The sequence below is a fragment of the Marmota flaviventris genome, chromosome 11 (genome assembly GCF_047511675.1).
Source record: "Marmota flaviventris isolate mMarFla1 chromosome 11, mMarFla1.hap1, whole genome shotgun sequence".
NCBI lineage: Eukaryota > Metazoa > Chordata > Mammalia > Rodentia > Sciuridae > Marmota > Marmota flaviventris.
In genome coordinates this window covers 9,301,955-9,325,654 of record NC_092508.1, presented here as the reverse complement: position 1 = coordinate 9,325,654, position 23,700 = coordinate 9,301,955, and the positions used below count along the sequence as shown (strand labels likewise).

Genomic DNA, 23,700 nt, shown 5'->3' with positions numbered 1-23,700 from the left:
CCATGGAATAGCTCAGCAAGAAAATGTTAGATAGGATTTATTATAGAATTTGAACTCCATTCGGGTGATTTAAGGAGGATTCATGCCAATGTGGATGCAGGAGCAATTCTAAGTTTGGGTATCTGGCCAGACAAGGCTGGTGCCATAATTGGTAATGAAACAGCGACCAATTCACTGGATACAAAAAAAAAAAGGAGGAATGTTTAGAGTTTATGGGTTACATGGTGATCTTTGTCTTAGACAAAATGATGAAGTGGTCTTGTTTTGTCTCACTTTGTCAGGGCCTCTGAGTGATTATGTCCAATATTGGTGATCTAGGAGGTTGTCTATGTCCTTATGTTCCACAGGAGATACTCTGAACCAGTTGTAAGCATCAGGCCAGCCCCTAACAACTTCAGGCCTGTAAGTGCCAAACAAGCTCCCAATGTTAGTGGCTGCTCTTCTCTTTCTCAGTTCTTACAGCCATCATGATATCCACATAGAGATGTGAACTTTTTCTGAGGTAGAATACAGATTATAAAAACTAAAGCAAACCTCCCTGGAAATTGATATATCTAGGTAAACAGGACTTCCTGGGGGGGGATCCAGATGGTGAAGGTAGGCATCATATTTTGGAGGATAAAACAAGGAAGGGTATGAAGCAGGACTAGGATCTGGGGGAAAGAGATGGTATGTTCTATACAATCCACTCTCAAGGTGATATGCAGATCAGGAGCCCGTATTTGTCTTCATCTTGGTGAGCCAGATCAAGGTGAGTAACAGATGAAAGTTGTCCACTATACTTTCCAAGGAATCTAAATACATCTAGGCACTCATCAGAGAGCTGTGTCTTCAGAGCTCTGTGGGTATGCTAGTTTCTTTATTGTTACTCAATTGCTACTAAAATCCTGATCACTGAGTCTTTAATTCTGTTTCCAGAAAATACTATCAGAGTGTTGATATTTCTAAGTCTGCACATAAGAGGAGGAAGCAACACCAGCTGTGTCCTAGGGGCCACACAGACCAGAAGCACTGCCCACGGGTAAGGCAAATCTCACAAACAGAATAAACATAGCATCTGAAATTCCCGTACCATCCTTTAGAAAAGAAACCACTTCATTTGGAAGAAACCTAAACATCCTTTATTTTACAGTATATTGTGTATCTGGACAACGTAATTTAATATCAACCCCTTGGTCAAGAAGAATTGGCAAGGATGGTGATCAGCAACTGCCCTAGGTCTAGTCCAGGAATCCAGCTGCGGTTGAATTGACAGGCATCAAAGACATTATTCACGAAAATAAAAGTTGATGTATATTCTTATGCTTTGTACCTTAAATAACTTCAGAGTTTAATACCTTAAATTCTTAAGTATCCTAAACACTTTATATAGTGTGGTTAAGCTACAACCTGTAAAGCTCAGGTGGATTAGTCAGGGACTAGGTCCAGTGAGCTCAGGCAAACCACGTCCATTCCTACAAAGTCTACTTCCTGCAATGGTCATCTATAGTGCTTATCCTCCAAATGGTCATCTGCAGATGCTATGGAGGACACATGAAACTCCATGGTGCCCATGCGCAGGGACGATGGCCTGCCCCTGGAGAATTCTCCACCTAATGTTTGCAGCAGCTCTAGGTCTCATTTTCTCCATTCTTCAGATTTCAATTTGCAATTTTTTTTTTTTGAGAATGGCCTATCACTTAACACTGTAACTGGAAGATAACATTTCAGTGATTTCTCAGTGCTGACATTTTATTATTTAATATTAAACCCCATCAGAAATGCCTGGTCTGATAAGCTAAAAATGAGGCTTGAAAATAAAGCACCTGACGAATTTGATTTGCAATCATCAAAATGGTATTTTTTTTTTTCAGATGGGAACTAATTATCAACATGACATGATTTCAATCTGCTGCCATTTATGAAATGAGATCCGTTTGCTCTCGATTAAGATGATCAGGCTCCTGCTCTGCAGCTCGATGCCCAATTTCACCCATTCTCATGAAATTCTTCTATTATGCAAACTAATAGTAAAGCAATTACATGCTCCAAAAGATTAAGACGAGAAATTTCACATTCACAGACTTGTCATGTTCACCTCTTAAAATGTAAATTCTTGCCAGATGCTAAAATGCCTTTTTTATTTCATACAAAGTCACCTAACAATCTGAGGAAGCATCCTCTCTGAAAGCAATTCTGTCTCCCAAGTTTGATGAGTGAGCCCTGACAGAACCCCAAGGCTGCCTGACACATGAGAATCTCAGGGAATGGATACCTGTCTCTCCAGGCTTTTCAGGGCTGCTTAGGGATATTGCTGGGCCACAGGCAATTTCCAAGTTAAATGCTCCAAATGGACATGGATGACGTTTTAGCAGAGAACAGAGGGAGGGGAAAGTGGAACTTAAATAGGAGCTCTTTTGCCATTCTGGCTTGAAGAACGCTGCTGGAATCTCGATGCATGGAAAGAAAGGAGAATGAAGAGCTTTTTCTACTCCGTGCCAGGGAAGGGGCTACGTGACTCTCATTTAATGCTTTCAAACACAGCCCTCTCTTCTTTCCAACCGAGGAGGAAGCTGAGGTCCAGAGATGTCCTGCAAATTTGCTATGGTCATAGTCAGTAAGTGGGGATCACACAGGCAGGATCTCTTCCACTCTCAGGTACCTCTCCCAGGTGCAAAGAGGAACACTCAGCAATGTTGTGTTTATTTTTTCATTTAGGGCCAGGGACACCCCTCACAGAAGCTGAAAAACTCTACTTTGTATTATTAAGGAGCACCATTTATCTTAACTGCACTCAATTTAAGGTTTTAAAAATAAAGCAACTAGACATATAGACTTTGCTAAGGAAGGACGTCAGAGGAGAAGAGGAGGAGAAACTGAAGTTGTTTCTCAGCCTTGCCATATTTGGTTCTTCTTTGTGGGACGTCATGGGGGGAGTCAGAACTCTCAGGGGACAGGTCATGAAGTACGGAGGAAGTTCCTGACAGGAGGATTTCACCTCCGATTGCTGCTGAGGGGATTCACCCCACATGTTATGACAACTTGAGTGCCGTGCAGGAGCAGCGACCCGTGAGTCACGCCGTGATGAGGCGCCCTTCTCCCCAGCACAACTGCAGCTTGTTTAGTTTGCAAACACAAAACCGTCCCGGTGCTCTGCCTTCCTGTGGGGAAGGGCTCAGACGGGTACTATCCCTGTCCTCAGCATCAGCCCCACTGCACATGCCCTGATCCACACGGATCAGGGCCCTCAGGGGACGGGTTCCCCTCTCCACCAACTCAGACAGGAGAAGATAGTGTGAATCTGGAAAAATACCCTTGTATCATAAGTAGAACGGAAGAAACTTCTTCCCTCTGAGGTTTAGGAGAAACCCAAAAGGTACTGGATAGTGAACTTCCTGTGTCAACTTGGCAGATGGTGGTACCCAGGTATCTGCTCTCATGCAAATCCAGATGTTGCTATGAAGGCTTTTAAAGGTAACCTTAACATTTAAATCAGTAAACTTTGGGTAGAGCGACTGACCTTCCACATGCAGGTGGGCCCCATCCAATCGCTGGAAGGCCTTACGAGCAAAGATAAGTTTCTCAAAGAGGAAGGAATTCAGCCCCAACACACAACGCAGAAAGCCTCCTGGTTTCCAGCCTGCCAGCTTCCCCTACGGATGCTGGACTTGCCAGTCCCCACAATTGCATGAGCCAGTTACTTAAAATAAATCTCTCTCTCTCTCCCTCCTGTTTCTCTGGAGAATCCTAACACTGTTACCAAGCCGATTAAACAGCCCCTCCTCTGTAATTCAGACCAGAGAGGAAAGAGGAACTTGGCAAAATGTCAACTGCTTAGCAAATCAGAGAATTAGGAATCTATGGGGAAAAAAAAAAAAAAAAAAAAGCTTTTCAAAACCCTTCAAATGCTCAGCTGCATTTCCAACTACCTCCTTTAATTGACTCATGAGTGTGAGTGTGCCCTTGGGAGGTGCGGGGCCAGGCACTGGGGCCATACAATGAGGAGCCCCTGGGTTGGAATCTGGGCTCAGCTCCCCACTGGATGTGTGACCACAGGTGCATGACTGGACCTCCAAAACTCCGTGAAAATGTGACCCTGAAAGGACCAAAGATGTGACTCACCCAGCTCAGAATGCAAAAAGATTATCACCCGGGGGTGGTTTGGGACCATTTTTGTTGAGCCAAAAGCTGTTAAAAGAAAGCACACTTCCTCCATCCCTGAAGGAAGAGAGACACATGCAAGGAAAATTAATACAGTAATGTGTCACTTAAGGATTGGGATACATGCTGAGGAGTGGCGAGTCTGTCACTGTCTGGACATCAGAGTAGTTCCTTACACAAGCTAAAACAGCTAGGACCCAGGAGGCTACATAATCTGACAGGATGCCATTGCATGTGCCCTCTGTTTACTGAAAGGTCATTTTCAGTGCAGATCTGTCTCATGGTGTAGAACTGCAAAAGTAATATCGTGGGGGATGGTTGGAACCCGGAAGAAGAAATCTCAGCCCTAGAGGTTTCCCAGGTGAGGCATCCCAGGCACATGGCAGAGCTCAAATCAAACAAAACCAGCCATGCTGCCTGGTCAGGGGCGTGTGTGTGAAGACTTTTTGTCCAAGGAAGCATTCTAAAAAGCTAGCTCATACAAGGATGGAGACGCGGGCAGAATGGAAATGAGAAAGAAGAAAGGGCAATCCATGAATTCTTTTCAGACCACACCAGAAGGTTGGAAAGACACAAATTGCAACTAGTAATCACTCTGATTTCTGAGTATCAAAACTTCCATGATTAAAAATTGGCATTACAAATGAAAAAGACATTCATAAAATAAAAGGTGAAGCTTCTGAATGTTAATACAGGAAGTCAGAGGGTAGCAGACTATGCACAGAGTAAGAATTTTAATAGATGGCACATTTCTGAAAGGATCACATTGCACTTTTCATGCACACACTAAAATAGGAAAACCTATTCTGTCCATTTAAGCACACAACAGTAAAAGGTAAACCATACACTAAAAGCTCTGGAATGGCCTATAGGCAATCGTTAAAAATAATTGCCCTGTTATAAGATGAAGCCTTTTAATTTTCTCCATTGTGCTTTCATGAATATTCTAAGTTTTCTGAAATGAATGTGAATTGGTCATGCGACAGTCATGAAAAGGGGAAAAGATATTTTTAAAGCCCTGCCTAATGCAGTCTACAGTGTGCCATAATTGAGTAGAATTCACTTCTAGTTATATCCCGAGGGATGACATTTACTCAGATGCAAAAGAAAAACGAAAGTCTTTGAGACTGAGGAAAGAAGAGGTGTGTGGTCTATGGGCGGCGGCACCAACCTGGGTCACAGAGACATTTGTAGCTGGTGCCCACACTGCGGCACGTGCCGTGGGCACACGGGCTGAGGGCACAGAAGTCAACAAGCTGGGCGCAGGTGGACCCCGTGAAGCCTGGGCTGCAGCTGCAGGTGAAGTGCACCCCGTCTGCGTAGCAGGTGCCATTGTTCTGGCATGGTGACGAGGCACAAGGGTCCACCTTTTCTTCACAAGCAGATCCGAAGTATCCTGCAAGAAAACGCAGAGGGGCCTTTAAGAAATGAAAACAAGTTTGCACATGATAACCAACAAATGGAGTCCACAGATTTTCCCGTTTCTTCATTGTGAGTGGATTAGCTCATTAATCCCTTCGCTTTTCTTAGCTTTGCTTTCTGTGTTAAAATACTAAGCTCCACAATTCTCTTTTTGTTGTAATATAAAACATATGTCTGCTTTGATGCCCATATGTATGTGTGCATGTGTATATTTACATGCATGTGTGTATGTGTGCATGTATATTCTTGAATAATGCTTAAAATAAATTGATGGTGATTCTCTAAAGGAAGGCAGGATTTGGGTCAGTGTAAGGCTTTACTGTCTTGTTTATACACATTTTTCACTTTGCTTTAACAGATAAGACAGGATCCTGAATTTCAAAAATTATAACCATATAAAATAACAAGCACTAAAAATATCTCCTATTCCTATCCCTTTGACCTTGATTTGGTTTCTTCAATACAAACTTTTTTTTTTTTTTTTTTTTTACAAGTTGGCTATTGAAACCCACAAAAATGGTACTGCATGTCCGTACAACGCAGAGCAATTCAGGGAATAAAAAGTAACCAGCACCCACAGGTGCTGTGACATCCAGGAACCTCAACAGCACAGAACCAGGGGAAGGAGCCAGACACTAAAGGTAACAAAGTATATTCCCTTTACACAGCATGTCCAGAAGAAGGAACCTTAAATGCAGAAAACAGATGGACAAATGCTGTGGCTGGTGTGGGACCAATGGCAATGGACAGGGGTGATCTATTGGGATGGAAGGAGACATTGTAAACTGAAGGTTGGCGATGACTGCCCAACACTGAATTATACGCTTTGAGAGGATGAGTTTATGGTATGGAATTTACACACTTAACATGAATGTAGTTTACAGTGTGTAAAAATTATGTGAAGCTGTTCATTTTTAAATTTTAAATTTGGTAATTGTGTAGGGAATTTTTATTTTGTTTTCTCTGGGTATTTGTCTCATTAAATATGATGTATACATACATATATGCATCTGCATTTCTATGGGCAGTGAACAATGCTTTGGATAAAACTTATACTTCTTTTAATACTTTAAGAGTAATCTGAAAATTAAATGAAGGTAATTTAAATCGTAGAAAGAAGAGTTAAATAAATTTGCTCATGTATACTTGTATTAAGTTTATACTAATGCATCTGTGCTTAGATCTCCTTAGCAAAATTGACCATTTTTATAGTTATTGTTAAGGACATATTAAATATATAAACAAACAAAAATAGCTTCCAGATTTAATTATCTGAAGCACTATTCATATTTGGCATATTCAACTTGATTATTCAACATTGGGTAGAGTTCATGACAGCCATTAAATTTTAGGCATAATACTTAAAATGTACCATACAATTGGTTTTAAAAATACTTGAATTCTCCATAGTGAGAATGAACAAGGAGTGAAATATAATTCTCTCCTTCCTGAGTTGTATTCCATTTTATTCTCATTGAAAAGAAGACACCTGAATGCTTATCAACATACAACAGCACTGTATGTTATCATCACTATGTGACATGCTATTTTCAAATCTGGACAATATCTCAAATCTCTTCATCTTAGAACAAAATAAAATTAGCTATTCTTATCTGTGTCTAGAAAATGTATCAGAGTCATTTAAAATATAGAAGTTTCCATTTTCTAATTGTGTACAACACTGAAGGTAATTAAACCTGTTTTTTTTCCCCTTAATATGAAGAAATAAGTTTTGGGGAAAAAATGATCATGTTAACACAAAATTTATGTTCAGTTGGATAAGAACTTAAGCTTTTATCTTATTATCTAAGAAAAAGTAAAGGGGGAAATTTCCACTTAAAGGCTATGAGAACTGACAAAACAACTCCAGGTTGCAGCAAGCAAAATCAACAAGTGGAAGTCAGTAGCATTTTTACATATGAATAACAAACTTGCTGAGAAAGAAAATATGAAAGCAATTCTCTTCACAACAGCTATAAAAAATAAAGTACCTAGGAGTACATTTAACCCAAGACATGAAAGATCTAGATGATGGAAATTATAAAACGCTGATGAGGGAAATTGAAGATGACACAAAAATCTAGAAAGACCTCATGTGTTCTTAGATTAGAAGAATTAATACTGTTAAACCATCTGTACTACAGATGCAATCTGTACTACAAAGCAATCCACAGAGCCAATGTAATACCTATCATGACATTCTTTATAGAAGGAAAAAAAATTCACATGGAAACACAGAAGACCCCAAATAGCCAAAGCAATCTTGAACCTGAAGAACAAGGCGGGAGGCAGGAGGAACACCTGACCTCCAAACACCCCAGAGTAACCAGAAGAGCACAGCACCACCTAGACCAGTGGATCAGAAGAGAAATCCCAGAAATACAGCCACATGCCAATGATCCTCAACGAAGGTGCCAAAAACATACACTGGAGAAAGGACATCCTTTGGAATGAATGGAGCAAAGAACACTGGATATCCACATGCAGAAGGCTCAAAGTTGACCTTTGTCTGCTACGGTGTAAAAAAGTCAACTGACTGGAACACAGACCTAGATTTAAGACCTGAAACTATGAAACTACTCAAAGAAACACTTTAAGACATCAGTATAGGCAATGGTATTTTGGATATGACCCCCCAAATCACAGGAAATTAAAGTAAAGCTAAATAAATGGGATTATACCAAAATTTTAAAAAGCTTCTGTAGAATGAAGGAAACAATCAACAGTGAAGAGACAACCTACAGGATGGGAGAGAATATTTGCCAACTATTGATCTAACACAGGATTAATATCCAGAACATATAAGAAACTCAAAAAGCTGAACAAGAAATAGGTAATCTTACAATCTGGTCAGTAATCTCAGTTCTGGGCATACATCCAAAGGAAATGGAATCAGCAAGCCAAAGAGATACCTGCACTCCCCTGGTTACTGCAGCACAACTCACAATGGCTAGAATGCAGAACAACCGAGGGGCCCACCAGGGCATGAGTGGATGAAGAAGATGTCTGTATTCACAGCAGAGTGCTGGCCATACAGAGCGCAACCCTGACCTTTGTAGCAAGATGGACAGAACTAGAGGACATTAAGTGAAAGAAGTCAAACACAAAAAGACAGATAACACATATTCTCTCTCACATGTGGCAGCTAAAAAGGGTTGGCCTGAGTGGAAAATAGTGATTTCTAGGAGTTGGGAAGGTAGGAGGGCAGACAAAGAGGGGTTGGTTAATGCCATCAAATCCCAGTGAGATAGAAGTTCTAAGGTACCCCCCAAACAGTGACATGATTATAGTTAGGATTACCTATTATATATTTATGCAAATCTAAAAGAGATGAGCTCGAAGGAAACAATAAAATAATAAGGCAAGACAAATTCTAATCACCTCAATTCCATCAATTCATGCTGTATACCTCATAGGTAAAAATATCAGAATGAGCCCTATTAAAATGTACAATGCATACACGTTAATCAGAAAATTATAACATGTATTATATATGTATATATGTAGTCACTTAAAATATATATAGTATACATGCACATATATTATATATATGTGTGTGTGTGTGTGTGTGTGTGTGTGTGTGTATGTATAAAATAAACCTTTGGGAGCCTATTCATTTCCTTATGAGAAATAATAAAATCCACACTCAAGGAGCCTGGGTCTAGTTTATCTGTAACAACCACTCAAGGTGCATAACGAAATTGTAAATTTTAATTTCCAAAAGCAGAAATCAAACTCAAGAGTATATTTAAGTTATTTCTTCTCTGCAGTGGAGCTGAACTCGTGGTCACAGATGGTGACAGGACACAGAAGGTGACAGGAATATTTCAGCTAAAAACACAGAGAGGAGACATGGTCATAGGTTCTGGGTCCTTAAAAATGCTCTGAGACTAAGGTGGCTAAACACCTGTGGAGGATCAAAGAGGATAAATTCAGAAACAAGAAGCTCATACCTGAGTTAGAAGCATAAAAATGAAAAAGTCCTTAGAACTACTGGAATCCAGTAGAAGAGCGGAATGTTAGTTAAATGTACTTTCCAGTGGAGCCCATTCTGATGTTTAAGCATTCGATTAGTGATGTCAAGAACTGCATTGTGCCCTCCAATGGGACTGCAGAGGAATCAAAGACCGACAGAGCCCAAGACACAATGTAATAGCAGTTAAAACTTCAAATGCCAGGGGCTGGGGTTATATAGAAGGTGGTGTGAGGCACTAGATTTGATCCTCAGCACCACATAAAAATAAATAAATAAAATAAAGGTATTGTGTCCATCTACAACTAAAAACTAATAACTTCAAATGCCAGAAGGAGTCAGATAAATAATGCTGATGAGGAAAATGGGCCACGTGTAACACAATAGGGAGTGGCAGGGAGTGTGGCAAACTGAAGAAAGCATGCCCCTTCCAAAGAAGATGGCCACCATTCCCCTGCAGCCAGTTTGAAATGTGGGACCAGTTAACAGATCTTCTGAATTTAAAAAAGAAAAGTCTGAAATCCAGATTCTTGTGATAATGTTTCCTTTAGAGTACCAATCATTCAGTTCTCTAGCAAATAAAATATGTCCTAGGGCCTTGTGTATGTTACTTTGTGTTGAAGAGCACAGGCTTTGGAGCCAGGAAGAACCTTGTTTAAATACCGCCTCTGCCCACTAACCTGTGGTACCCTCGGCTAGTATGTAATCACCTTGACCTTCAGCTTTTGCCCGCAGTGGAAAGGAGAAATTAATACCTATGAATGACATTTCTTATAAGCATAAATGCAAAAATCTATGCAAAGCATAGTGACTCTCCAAGGGTGCATATCCAAAGAGAGGCAGATATCAATACAATGTGATTCCCAGGCTTCCAAACCAGGGACGGTGTGGATGGTGCTATCACCAATTGCAGTGAACAATGCAGGAGAGGTTTTCAAGAGAGGGTTACAAGTTCAATGTTGTGCGTGCTGAGTTGGGGTGCTCCTGTGCAGTAGTGGGCACAAACAGAGAAACGCAGTGGTCAGGACAGAGATGTGACCAGAGGACATGCACTGGGAGTCATAGGCATACGGATGGGAACTGCATTCATAGGGATGGGGCAAGGTAACAGAGTGAGAAGAAAGTTCAAGGCTGGAACACTGGACACCTGAGACACCGAGGAGCTCAAGGATGGAAGGAAGAAGCAGCCGCTGAGTTGATTTTAAAATGCAATTGCTTTGACTAGTAAACTTCCTTCCATCACCTACATATTGTAATCCTCTTATAAATATGACATCCATTTGTAAATGACTCATATTTTCTTCAGCCACTCCCTAAATGACCTTCCTAAAAATTTTTTTTAAAAAATAATAACAAGGCTGTATAATGTATAATGCAAATCCCAAAAGCCAAAGCTAGAATCTTCTTACTAGTGGCATGATCTTGGGCACGGTGTTCGCTTATTCTTTGACTTTAATTTCTTTGCCTAGGAATGGTGTGGACTCCTAGGGTTAAATAAAATGGTACATGGTGTCCAAGAAAGGTCGGTCCTCTTTGCTGTGAGGGGTGATTCTGGGAAACCTCAATCTGCCTATACATTCAGAGTTTGTGGCTAAGGAAACTGGAAGGCCTGTTAGTCAACCTCTAGAACATGATCCAATTTCACTTTTGCATGAGTCCCTCAGCGGGGTGTCTCTGGAACCAGGAAGTGCTCACACACTGCTCTTTAAACACGCACAGTGACTGGGCCACCACGAGAGGCTGGTGAAGGAGGATGAAGTCCTGGCACAAATGGCTGAGAGATGCAGGCAGAAGCATCCTCGAGATCTCTGCCTGGCTCAGGACAGCCTGTTCCAACTATGTGTTGACAGCAAGCCCGTGTGTGACCAGGCACTGCGCCAGGTGTCTGACTAGACTGACTTAGCTCTCACATCAACCCTGTACGTACCATTATTTCTTCATATTCAGGTAGGGGATCAGGCACAGAAAGACCAAGTACATCACCTGAGGTTACACAGACAGTCTAATCCCAAATAAAAGCTCCTAAGCAGCACTCTGCTGTAACAATGCACAACTGGGGTATAGCAGAAAGGCCCAGAACAAGGAAACAGGTGCTCCAGGATTTTACCCAAATTCTCAGTGGCTACGTGTGAGAGAAGTTGTTGTCCTTATATCCATTTCCCAACTTCCCTCAGTCATAGAACTTCTGCTCCCATCGCAGAATAATGATGACATTTACCAGTTTCTCCTGCAGCTACATATAGACCCGAGATTCCATCCAGGACAGGGAGGTGCAAGTGGGAATGTCCTGAGATCATTTCTGAGGAAACGTAAGACACTTGGCATGAACCCTCTGCTCTTTTACTTTTGTCCTTTCACCCGGTGATCCCACTGTCTGGGTCACAGGCGTCATGACTGAGATTTTACTACGTTTGGTTGGCAGATATCAACACACAGACAGAATGCTCAGTGAACCCCAGAAAGGAAAACTTCAAAGAAAACACTCGAGAATATCATAGTCAAACTGATGAAAATAGAGGGAGAAAAACAGAGAAAGGCATGAATACTAAAAGGCGACAGAGGAAAATTCACAACACATACATTCACAATGACAAATGACTTGTCACTGGGGTGTACGGAAGCAAAAGATATGACATCTTTGAGAAAAATAAATCTGTCTACTAGAATTTTACTTCTAAGGAAAATTATGAGGGTAAATTAAGATATTTTCTGATAAAGAATAGCTGAAAGAATTTGTTTCCAGCAGAGCTATCCACTCAACAAAAATATCAAAGAAAGTAATTTAAGCTGAATGGAAGTGCAATAAATGGAAACTCAGATCTTCAAGAAGAAATGAGGAGCACTGGAAATGGTACATTTAGCAGGTAAATATTGATTTTTTTCTTTTATTAATTTCTTTTAAAATAACAGTTAAAAGCAGAAATACAAACACTGACTTATGATGTTTTAACATTCATAGCATGTTATAGCATGAACAGTCATGCAGACAAAAGAACAAAGAATGAGAGGATGTTAATAAAATCACACCATCTTTAAATTATATACTTTGCATGAAGTGATTCTGATCAGTTAAGACTGCATGCTTTAGTCCTCAGAGAAGCCACTAGAAACAAAAGAGAAACAACCACAAAATTAAAAAAGAAAAAAAAAATCTAGCAGTATAGCTACAAATCCAACTGAGGAAATACAATATTTTTAAGATGCTCTCTTTACCCAAAAAAAGTTTGGCAAAGTAATAAATAGATAGATAGATAAATAGATAGATAGATAGATAGATAGATAAAGATAAAATAAATGGCAATGACTTAGACTTAGATCCAACACATCAATAATTACATTGAATGTAAATGGACCAACATTCTAATTCAAAGGCAGAAATTGTCAAACTGTATTAGAAAAAGTAAAACCTATCTATGTATTCTCCAAAAGAACACTTTAAATATAAAAATGGAGGCAAAAAAAAAATGTGGAAAACATGAAAAACAAAGGTTAAGAAAGCTGACATGGTTCTTTTAATAACAGAGAAATAGACTTCAAGACTAGTTGTGTTATCAGACATAAAAGAGATGTCTAATATGAAAAGCAGGCAATTCACTGGGAAGATTTAACTGTCCTAAATGTGTAAGTACCTAATAAGATAGCTTCAAGATACATGAAAGAAAAAACTGCAATAGAAACAGAAATCATTAGAGAAGGACCCTTTCTCAGTAACTGGTAGATTAAATGGACAAAATGAGTTATTGTATGCAATATTTGAATAATGTATTCCTTTCATGTGTACATGATACAAGTCAATCATTTCAATAGGTATAGAAAAATCATAGACAAAATTTAATATCCATTCATTAATTTTTAAAAAGAAAACACTCTCAGCAAACTAAAATAGGAGGTAATTTACTCCATCTTATAGACATATAAAAAAAACTTAAAATAACATCATATTTAATTATGTAATAACAAATACTTATTCCTTAAAATAGAGAACAAAGCAAGGCTGTATATTTCAGCAATATTTCACAGAAGTTTTGCTACATACAGTCAGACAATTAAAAAATATAAAGCATATAAAGGGAAAATAATCAAGATTCTTATTATTTGCCAATCTATTATTTTATATGATGAAAATACAAAGACATATACAGCAAAAATTGTGGAAACTAGCTGGCATAGTAGTACACGCCAGTAATCCTAGTGACTCAGGAGGGTGAGGCAGGAAGACTGCAAGTTTGAGGTCAGACAGGGCAACTTAGTGCAACCCTTTCTCAAAATAAATTAAAAAGGATTAGAGGTCTGTGCTCTATATGTGTAATATGAATTGAAATACATTCTGTTGTCATAAATAACAAATTAAATTTTTTTAAAAAAAGGATTGGAGGTATAGCTCAGTGGTAGAGCACCCCTGGGTTAAATTCCCAGTACCAAAAAATAAAAAATTATGGGAAACTAATAAGTAAATTTAGCAAAGTATCAGGATACAAGTCACTATAAAAAATCAATTGTATTTCTATTCAGTAGCAATAAGAAACTGAAAAATGTTAACAATTTAAATGTCCTTTATAAATAGTATCAAAAAAGATAAAATAGAAGCAAGTTTAACAAAAGATATGCAAGACCTCTACACTGAAAACTACAAAACATTAAAAACTCCCCCAAAATGAAGAGATATACCATGTTCATGGATCAGAAGTCTTGAAATTGTTAAGATGTAAATTCATCCCAAACTGACTTACTTCCATATCTGTTATTTGAGGTTTCTATTATTTGAAAATAAATCAAACTCTAGTTGATAAACTATGTCATTCCAATCAAGTAACTAGCTTTTATATGTCTCAACTTCCTCATTTGTCTCATTTCCTCAAATAAAAGGGCAGCTATACACATCAAGTGGTTTTAGCTATACTTTAAGAGAGAGAAAGAGAATGCAGATTCACAGCATTAAAGTAATAACAAATATTAACTAGGTTATAATTAGACAGGACACCATGCTGTAAGACTTCAGGTCATCTGTAGCTGAGACTCAGTCAGAACAGAATTCATCTTTCCAAGACAGACAAAAAATGAACCAAGATTTTCAATCACTGTGTCTTCTCCCTTCCCTTCGTCTCCCCACTTTCATTCTCAACGTATAGACACAGACATACATTATGTAAAGAGTTGTAAAGTTCATCTCCAATGATAGGAACAACTCTGCTTTGTTCTGTTTTTGAAATATGATGTTATGACCCTAAATTAGATTATTTTAGATATCCTTGGGTAAGGTTTCTATTTTTAGTAACATAACCCTTTAAGATCTTTGCTTGGTTAGTGAATAAATAATAAATCTCCTTGCAGAAACCAAATTTGCTATTGTGGCAAAAGCAAGAGCCGTTCAAGCCCTGCCAAGGACACATTCAAACCTCCAAAACATGAAGAGCTGTGTATTAAGAACAAATGGAATGGAGTTTTGTGGAATATTGTAACCTAAGTAATGAATATAATAGTAGTGCTTCTGAACTAACTACAGATTAAGAAACTATAATAGGAGAATAATATGTAGTACTAAATAGATGGTCGTGAGACAATATATTCAGATGTACCATCTTCTTTGAAGAGTAGGAGATGAAAAACTGTTTGATAATGTTAACCGAAAAGTGCAAAGAGAATGATGAATTCTGCAATATGTATTATAGGGAGTAGTTTATTTCAAGTTGTACAGATCTCAGAGGATGCACATCAGGAAATGTCAGAAAGAAAATACGATACAGAGAAAAACTGGATCTCAATCATATGGAAGCAATGTCAGCAGTCAAGAGATTTAAAACAACTGATTATAATAATGATATGATAATTAGGAAAGGTTGAAAGATTTGAAAATCAAAATGGAAAATAAATAAAATAGAACTACAAAAGAAACCTACTAAGGATTGAGGGGTTAATACAAAAATATATAATTTAGCTACTTGACTATTACTTCAAATTTCATATTTGGACCAATATTTATATGAACATGCCTGCTGAATATTTATTAGGTAAATAAAAAGAAAACATCTTTGAGGAATATGCATCTTGAAAATCAGATAGCGAAGACCAAAAGAATATATTACCAAAAGATTTTAAATTATGAGACAATGAAATCACTCTGTATATTGTCAGAAATCTATCTAGATGTCAGGAATTTATGCAACATTCATAAGGGAAAATATGGAATAAAGTGATACTGGCAATTTTGCTGACAATGTAAAACAATTCACATGGAAGAAATAATGTATACAGGCATTTAAAACTTAACTCATGATTTTGCTGCCTTGGCAAATGGTTTGAGTCAAAACCTGTCGCCATCCTGATGGTTTCCTCTCTCAACTCCAATGTTCAACCAATCCATCGGTGGATCTTACAATATATATCCATTTATATATATCGTCTCCAAAATATATCTATTTCTATTCACTAGCAATAAGAAACTGAAAAATGTTAACAATTTAAATGTTAACAATTTAACTCAAACACTTTGCTTCATCTCAGCTGCCACCATCCTAGCCAAAGTCACAAATTATTTCTCCCCTAATACAACCATTTCCTCTGACAATACTCCTGTTCTAGCTTACCCCTGCGACCAAGACTCCAAAGAGCAATGACAATAATTTTCTCAAAATGTAAACATGATCATGCTTCCAATTGTTCCTGGAATAAAATTTGATCTTCCTTCCCTGGACAGACTTTCTGTGCTCTGACCTAAGCTGAGCAGTCTAAGCCTCATTCAAGCAGCTGGCCCCAGGGGTTACCATTCAGTTCCCAGAAATAACAAGCCATTGCTAGAGTCCTGCTACAGGCTGTTTCCACTGCCTGGAAGTTCCCCCTCCTGCCTGCTTACAAACCTGGCTCCTTCTTAGGTCTTAATTCTCAGCTTAAATGTCAAACAGATGGGCCTTCCCTGGTCACCCCCAGCTAGGTGTATATCCCTATATCCTGCTCACCACCTTCATAGCATATCTGTTCACTGGTGATGGTACAGGTTCACCTATCATCCATGTCCCACTCCCAAGGAGGCCAGGGACTTCCTGAAGGAGCAGCCACATTGCTTCCTTGGCACTGAGCCTCAGCACCCAGCATCGTACCTAAGCTGTGGGAGGCCCTCAGTGAATATTTGTGGAATAAATGAAAGGATGAATCAATGGATCAGTGACAGAATACATTCTAACAGATTTGTTACACAACAGAAGAGTTAGAAGAAACATTGAAAAACACAGACTAGGTCTTAAAAGTTGCAATGAGGAAATATGAACAGGTTGAATATTAGTCATTATTTATATTAATTACAGATACATAGATGAATAGTTACTGAATCAAAGTGAAGCTAGAAAATTGAGTTCTGAGATTCCCAAGCAGCGCAGTGATGCAAGGAGAAAAGCTCTGACTTTTAAAGAGCTCATCCTTATCGGGGAGTCCACAAAGACAGGTCTGAGAGGGAAAAGAACAACAGGGCAAGGCGACCTTTTCTTACTTTTCTTTCTGCAAACACAATTTCAGTGGCAGGAAGAGCTGCTGATGTGGGCTCTGAGGGTGTGGCAAAGATTCAAAAGACAGAAGTGCCGGGCTTTGCCCCGGACCTCAGAGACAGCCTGAGACTTGGCTCGGCAGACAAGGAAGAGCAGTGACAGTACATGGGAGAAGGGGTTTTGGCTGGTGCTTCTGGAAAAGTTAATTGGGAGCACATTTGCTGTGGTTCTAAGAAAGCAGGCAGTTATGTAAGATAAAGAGAAGGGCACATCGCAGAAAATCAATCACGAAGCCATCAGATGTGAAAGATCCAATAGGGTTACAGTTAAAAGGTGACTTTTAATTCGTAAGAAGGTTAATTTGAGAAACAAACAAACACCTTTAGGACTTTTCCTAGAACAGAAACACAAATTTAGAGCTAAGGTAGAAAAATGAAAACTAACTGGAAAAAGTCAGAGGAAAGTTAAGTCAACTCTTCCCCAGTTTACACTAAACAGATAAAAGGGCAGAAGAGATGAAACTTAAAATATATAGTTATGTAAAAAATAAAAATAAAAATAATTGGTTATTGGCCCTGGAAATTCAGAGGTTTAGGCCAAAGCTCTGCATTTTCCTTTGGTGGTTTGTTCACTAACCTATCCTAATTGAGACCAATCACATATCAGCCTTTGCAAGATCTCACATTCTGGAAAACAGAAAGATAAACAAGGAATCAGACACCATCGGCTAGCACTACCAGCTGCTAGACAGGTCGGGGGTCATGAGGTTTGGGGCTGTGTTAAATAATGCAGTCAGGGAGACCTGGAGGATGGAGGAGGGCCAGGTGAGGGTCAGAGGAGGGTTTCCAACAACAGGGGGTTGGGGAGCAAGGCCCCAAGTAGCATCGGCTTTAGGGTGAATGGTACCCCCTGGAGGGCCATTTCCAAGCCCTTGGTGTGTTTGGAGAACACAGAAGCCAGTGGCTGAGGAGAGGGGAGAGGAGACAGTGGAGATGATCACAGCCGAGTTGGCCCTCACCACACTTTGGACAGAAACCACAGCTTTGAGGGGTGGGAAGGAAAGCGTGTCAGCTACATTTCTAGATGGTTTGCTTTTCCTCATCCTCCCTCCCAGAGGCACCCTAGACATCAAGCTGACCAAAATCTGGCCCAAAGCCTGCACATGCACCCTCTGTCCCACTGCGTCTCCTCACAGACAGACCTGCTCACCTTCTCCATCTCCACGGCCAACACTAACCCCCTCCGCCGGGCCCCTCACCAAGACAAGGGCGACCGATTCCTGACATTCTCCAATTCTTGTCCTCCCTCAATTTTCTCTTCCTCCTCCCAACACAGTAATTTCTCCCAAGTGTTCAAATTCTTCCCTTCCCCTGCCAAACCCACTAAAGCTGCCCTCCTGCAGACTCTCGGGTGACGTCCAGTCCCTCCACTGTGCTGTTGAAAGGGCTGCCTGGGCCGACGTCTTCCCTCTCAGCCTTACACCTTCCCCATCTCATTCTGCACTGGGTTCTGCTGGACTCCACCCTGCTCTCTCCTGCAGATCTGTTTAAACCTCGCTTCCCTGGAAACCCTTCCTGACACTCTCTCCAACCCCCGCCTGGGTGAGAGGGGTCAACTTAAAAGAGCCCTGCCCCATCCCTCATCCTCCTGTCCACCTGTCTCTCATGGTCACTGTCCACAAGACCCATGAGGCCAAGCCAAGTCTGTCTGGTGACTGCCACCGCAACTGCCACAAGGAAGCAACCCACAAACAGTGTGTGAGTGATTAGATCTTTCATTAAATGCATTGTGCCACATTCAGGTGATGGAATAAAGCTCAGCCATTAATAACACTTCTGGAAAAAAATTAACAGTGTGGAAGAACATTTAGGACACACTGTTCAGTAAAGAAGCTCATTGCAGAAGAAAATGCACAGGAAGACCCAATCCTAGGTGTCCTGAAAAGGGCATTATAAAGGGGACTTCAAAGATGTTCACCTAAAATCCAAAGTGACTCTCTATTGGGGATGGAATTGTAGGAACTTTTTTTTTCTTTGAGCTCATCTGAGCACAGACTTCAGTAATTGAGGGAAAATGCTAAAAATGACTTAAAGTGCTGCATAATGTCCTGGCCTGTCACAGACCAGCAGCCCATGGTCAAATGCAGTCAAATGGCTAGTGGCTAATAAACAATCCCATGTGGGTGCCCTGGGTCGTAGTGACCGGAAATACCACTTGGTGTGGACTGTTTGGGATTTGAAAGTGAGGAAGGGACTCTAAAAGTGACAACTTCTTCCTGTAAATTACAATTGAACCTAAATGGGACGATTGAAAAGAACAGTGGGAGTATGCTTGTCTGGAGAAATAGGTGAGCAGAAGTGTAAGTGTCTTCAACTGCCTTCTGCCTGTGTGACATTAGGTCAGGGGAGACGGATTTAGGTTAGAAAAACAGAGCCAGAGAGAGGTTTATTTAACCAAAGAAAAATCTGATGAAGTCAATAGCAGAACACACTTTCACTCGGGGGCTTCACGTTTGGTCTCCTTGCTCTCAGGTTGAGTCTGAGCTTCAACCTTAGGAAGCTTTCAGGAGTCACAACCCGGACCTGGATGGTTCCGAATAAGGCCCAGAACTGCATCCCATAACATTCTGATCCACGTGAAGGACAAAAATGTCACTCCAGCCTTCTCCACTGTTGTGGTCTAAAGAGGGATGTGTGTAAGGAGACAGATTCTGCTGCTGCAGAGAAAAATAAAAATTCTCTTTACTTTTTTCCATTTTTATTGTAAGAGATTTTGTTGTATTTAAGAACAATGTCCTGTTTCTGGTACAGAGAAAAAAGTGTTCCACAGTCAGGCCTTCCCACAAATGACAACTACAAACTCCAGACCCAAAACAAGACCCACAACCACAAGGCTCTGTAGGGAGGCAGAGCAGGCAGGTTTGGAGGGAGTCCAATTGGAGGCAGCCTGGGGCAAGTTTTGTGTTTGACCTTCAAGGGAGGCCACAGCTATAACTGTGACCTGGGAGCCTCAGACACCAGCACTGAAGCTGCTCGTGTGTGTGTGTGTGTGTGTGTGTGTGTGTGTGTGTAGGGTGGTGGAGGGTAACGGGATTGAACCCGGGGCCTCATGCACACCAGGAAGTGGTCCTGCTACTGAGCTGCATCCCCAACCCTTTTTATTTTGTTTTGAGACAGGGTCTTGCTAAGTTGCCTAGGCTGGCCTCAAACTTGTGATCCTTCTGCCCCAGCCTCCTGAGTGGCTGGGATCACATTCATACACCACTGTGCCCTGCTAAAGTTGTACCTTCTGTCCATAGGAACCCAGCGAAAGAACCTGGGACAGCTTCACCATGAGAAGTGAGGGAGGGTCTTGGGGAAGAAGAGAACCAGAGAAGGGGTCCCTAAATTCTGCAAGTCTTGCCTTGCCCAAGTCTCTGGATGACCCCAAACCAATCATGAATGGGGCACTGACAACAGACAAAAGAGGTCCAAGCCTCCTCCCTGCTGTCACGACTGGGTTGCAAAGAGTCTAGCCATAGAGAGCCACCTGTTTACTTTATTAATTGTTGATTAATCCATGTTGGCTATGGGACTGTCCTCCTGTTTAGAGTGGTTTTTTTTTTTTTGGGAACAAGATGGAGTTATCTACCCAATATTCACTGAAAAAATGTCTCTCATGTACCTAAATGCTGAGCACTCTAAGAGACACAAGAACACTTAGCATCACTGCCCGCAGGGAGCTTAGAGTCCACCAAGGGACATTGGAGGTGCATCCACACAGCTCTCACAGGGGACTATACATGATCAGGGAGAACCTGCTGTGCATAGAGAATGTGGACCTCAGAGTCAAATGAGGATTTGTATCCTGGGTCCACTAGGACCTTCGGGCCTCTTGATTCACCTGCGAAATGAAGCAATAACATCTCCCTGTACGGCTGTCACAGTGATGAACAGTGCCAGGTATCAATCACTTGTGCTCTGTTAGGCACTATTCTAAACACTGTAAACTCAGAGTTCCCTAAAACCTTAGAACAACCCCATTAGATAGGTTCTAATAGTACTTCACTCTATAGGAGGGGACAATGAGGCAAGGAGAATTAAAGTAACTTGCCCAAGGTCACCAGGTACTAAGTGATGGAGATAGCAAAGTCTACTTGAGCTTCAGCTGTTGGCCACAAAATCACACTGAATAGGAACTTCAAAGGGCAAACACAGTGTTCAGCACACGAAGACCACTCAACCATCGACAGATGTCATCAGTGCCGTCATTGTCACTGCTGGTGCTCTTGTTATCATATGAGCCATAAGAAAAACACAATAGTTGAAGTTCAAGACATACACCTGGATTTTAAAGCTAAGAAGTTGTAAGAATGCTAAAGAATTGTCCTGTGCAGATCTGGACACACACCTTGAAAACACCAAAATTTGTGTTTATCTGTGAAGCGTATCCTCTTTTTAGAAAGAAAAACGTCAATATATGGTTACTTCTTTGTTCCTCACACGGTCACTTCTGACTGCCACCTGCAGGTTCCCTCAGGAGGAGGTGCAGAAGCTGAGGTGGGAGCCCGGCCACCCTGAGAGACAGCAGCTGCTTCCCCACAGCTAATGGGAAGAAGCAAGCGGACAGAATTCCCTGCAGAATTTCTACTTAAACTACGTCAGAGAAACTGTGCTGTGTGTAAGAAAAGAAAGGAAGACAGAAAATATGAACTAAGTTACAAAACAAAAATTCACCAGCCCACAGCAAGGAGTCATCAAATCGCACTGGCACTTACGTCCTCACACTCCAGTTGGGTCCCTAAAAGGTGAAAGTACGCACCACGTGGAGCACCCCACATCTCAGCTGCTCAGATTCCTGAATGGGGAGGTGATCCAGAGACAATGGCCAGTTTTAAAAGAGGAACAGCATTTTGGTTGGGCCTGTTAATTTTATGAGGACACGTGGTGTGTTTCTTAGGTAAGCGCACAGTGTCACGGGGTTGTAAGAGAGTGCTCTCATGGAGGTCACACATGTGAGACACTGCAATACACAACCAGATCCCACAACTACGGGAAGCCCAGACCTCATGTGATGAGGTCACATGCCTTGTTTTGGAACAATACACATTATTTCAGAGATAACTTTTATGACATGTGTTGTTATTGCCCGTAAATCCCTTTAAGATGAAAAGTGTTACCACTGAAATCTGAGTTAGACAGGAGGATTCCCAAGGCTATAAAATGCAGGAAAACCAAATAGTTTGGATAAACCCTTGGAGCTCGTAGCAACGGGATTTAACCTACAGGACCTTTGGGCCAACATAAAGATTTAAACTGCAGACTTTCCCTTTTGTCTATAAACATGAAGCAAAATGGATTTATTGACTCAGCAAGAGGCTCCTAAGCTGACATACCTGAATCAAAGACTTTGAGGAATAAGGGCCCTGAAGGTAGTAGTCAACTGTCACCATTTTACAACTAGAAAATGAAGGCTGGAAGAGATAAAAAAATTATGTGACCCACTCAGGAGATGCAACTGTTTAATCATGATGCAACATGACGGCTAACCTTAGGCAGCTCTTGGTATTTGCACCAACTTGGTATGTGGTGTAGACTAGTATGTCCATTTGAGTAATTGAGAAAAATGAGCCTCAGAGAAGTAAGGGAGTTTGACACAAGAAGCTGGTGCAGACTTCAGACCTAAACAATGTAGTTTAAAACCCACATTCCAAACCTCTCCACTCTGCAGCTTCATCAGTGGGCCAGCCTTGGGGCTCCACACTGGCCGTGGGGTTTTCTGTGTTCAAAGAGCTTCAGGATCCCATAGCCAAGCCGACACCATGCTCTGGCAGTTCAGGACAGAGAGGACTGGTCCCCAGGCTCTGCAACACTTCCCTGCAGCACCCCAGGGCGAGGCAGACCACCAAATGCCACATATCCACCCTCCCAGCTGGAAAACGTTTCATTTTTAAACATCTTAGCATTTAAAATGTTAAAGTTTTTAAATATATTGGGTAAATAATATTTCCCAGAACAGACCATGAAGCCCATATTCTTGCTTTGGTCTCTGACTGCCAGGTGCCTTCTGTAGCAGGTAGATGCCAGGAGGTGAGTCCAAGCTAGGCACAACGAGAATGGTCACACCTGCAGAACTGAGAGATTCCCTATTGCTTTGTCTTTATTGGTTCCCTTTATTAATTCATCATCACCGGGGGTGGGGGTGGGTGATGATGGTGTCTGGATAGTAGTGTTCAGATTTTATTCACATATATATCTAAATATATTCATATATATGCATGTGGGTATGTATATAATATTATTATAATGTATGTTACATATCACAATATGATTATAATATCATTATATAGTATATATACACATATCCTTTATTATAATACTATATATTTAAATGTCAATACATACACACACACACACACACACACAAACGTGTGTTCTCACACATACACACATTTTTTAGGTGGGGATCTCAGATTGGCCTCAGACTTTCAATCTTCCTGCCTTAGCCTCTTGAATAGCTAGGATTACAAGTGCACACCACCTCACCCAGCTATATATTCATATATTTAAGTATACACATTCAAATGCCAATGTTCAGTGATATTAAATACACATAGAAATCTTTAGAATTTAAATGCATTTAGTTTAAAATTTTAAGGATCACAAAGCTCCAAATTAAACATAAAGACAACCTCTGGGTAAGGAGGACATT

The 23,700-nt window shown here is 40.6% G+C and overlaps 1 protein-coding gene across 1 annotated transcript in view; it reads right to left on the bottom strand.

Annotated features, from left to right (window-relative positions):
• Dner (delta/notch like EGF repeat containing) overlaps window positions 1–23,700 on the bottom strand; it is a 291,214-nt gene that overhangs the window by 61,105 nt on the left and 206,409 nt on the right. The window contains exon 8 of the mRNA XM_027942023.2: window positions 5,312–5,536. Coding sequence (XP_027797824.2) covers window positions 5,312–5,536 — 225 coding nt within the window. The remainder of the gene's footprint in view (window positions 1–5,311; window positions 5,537–23,700) is intronic.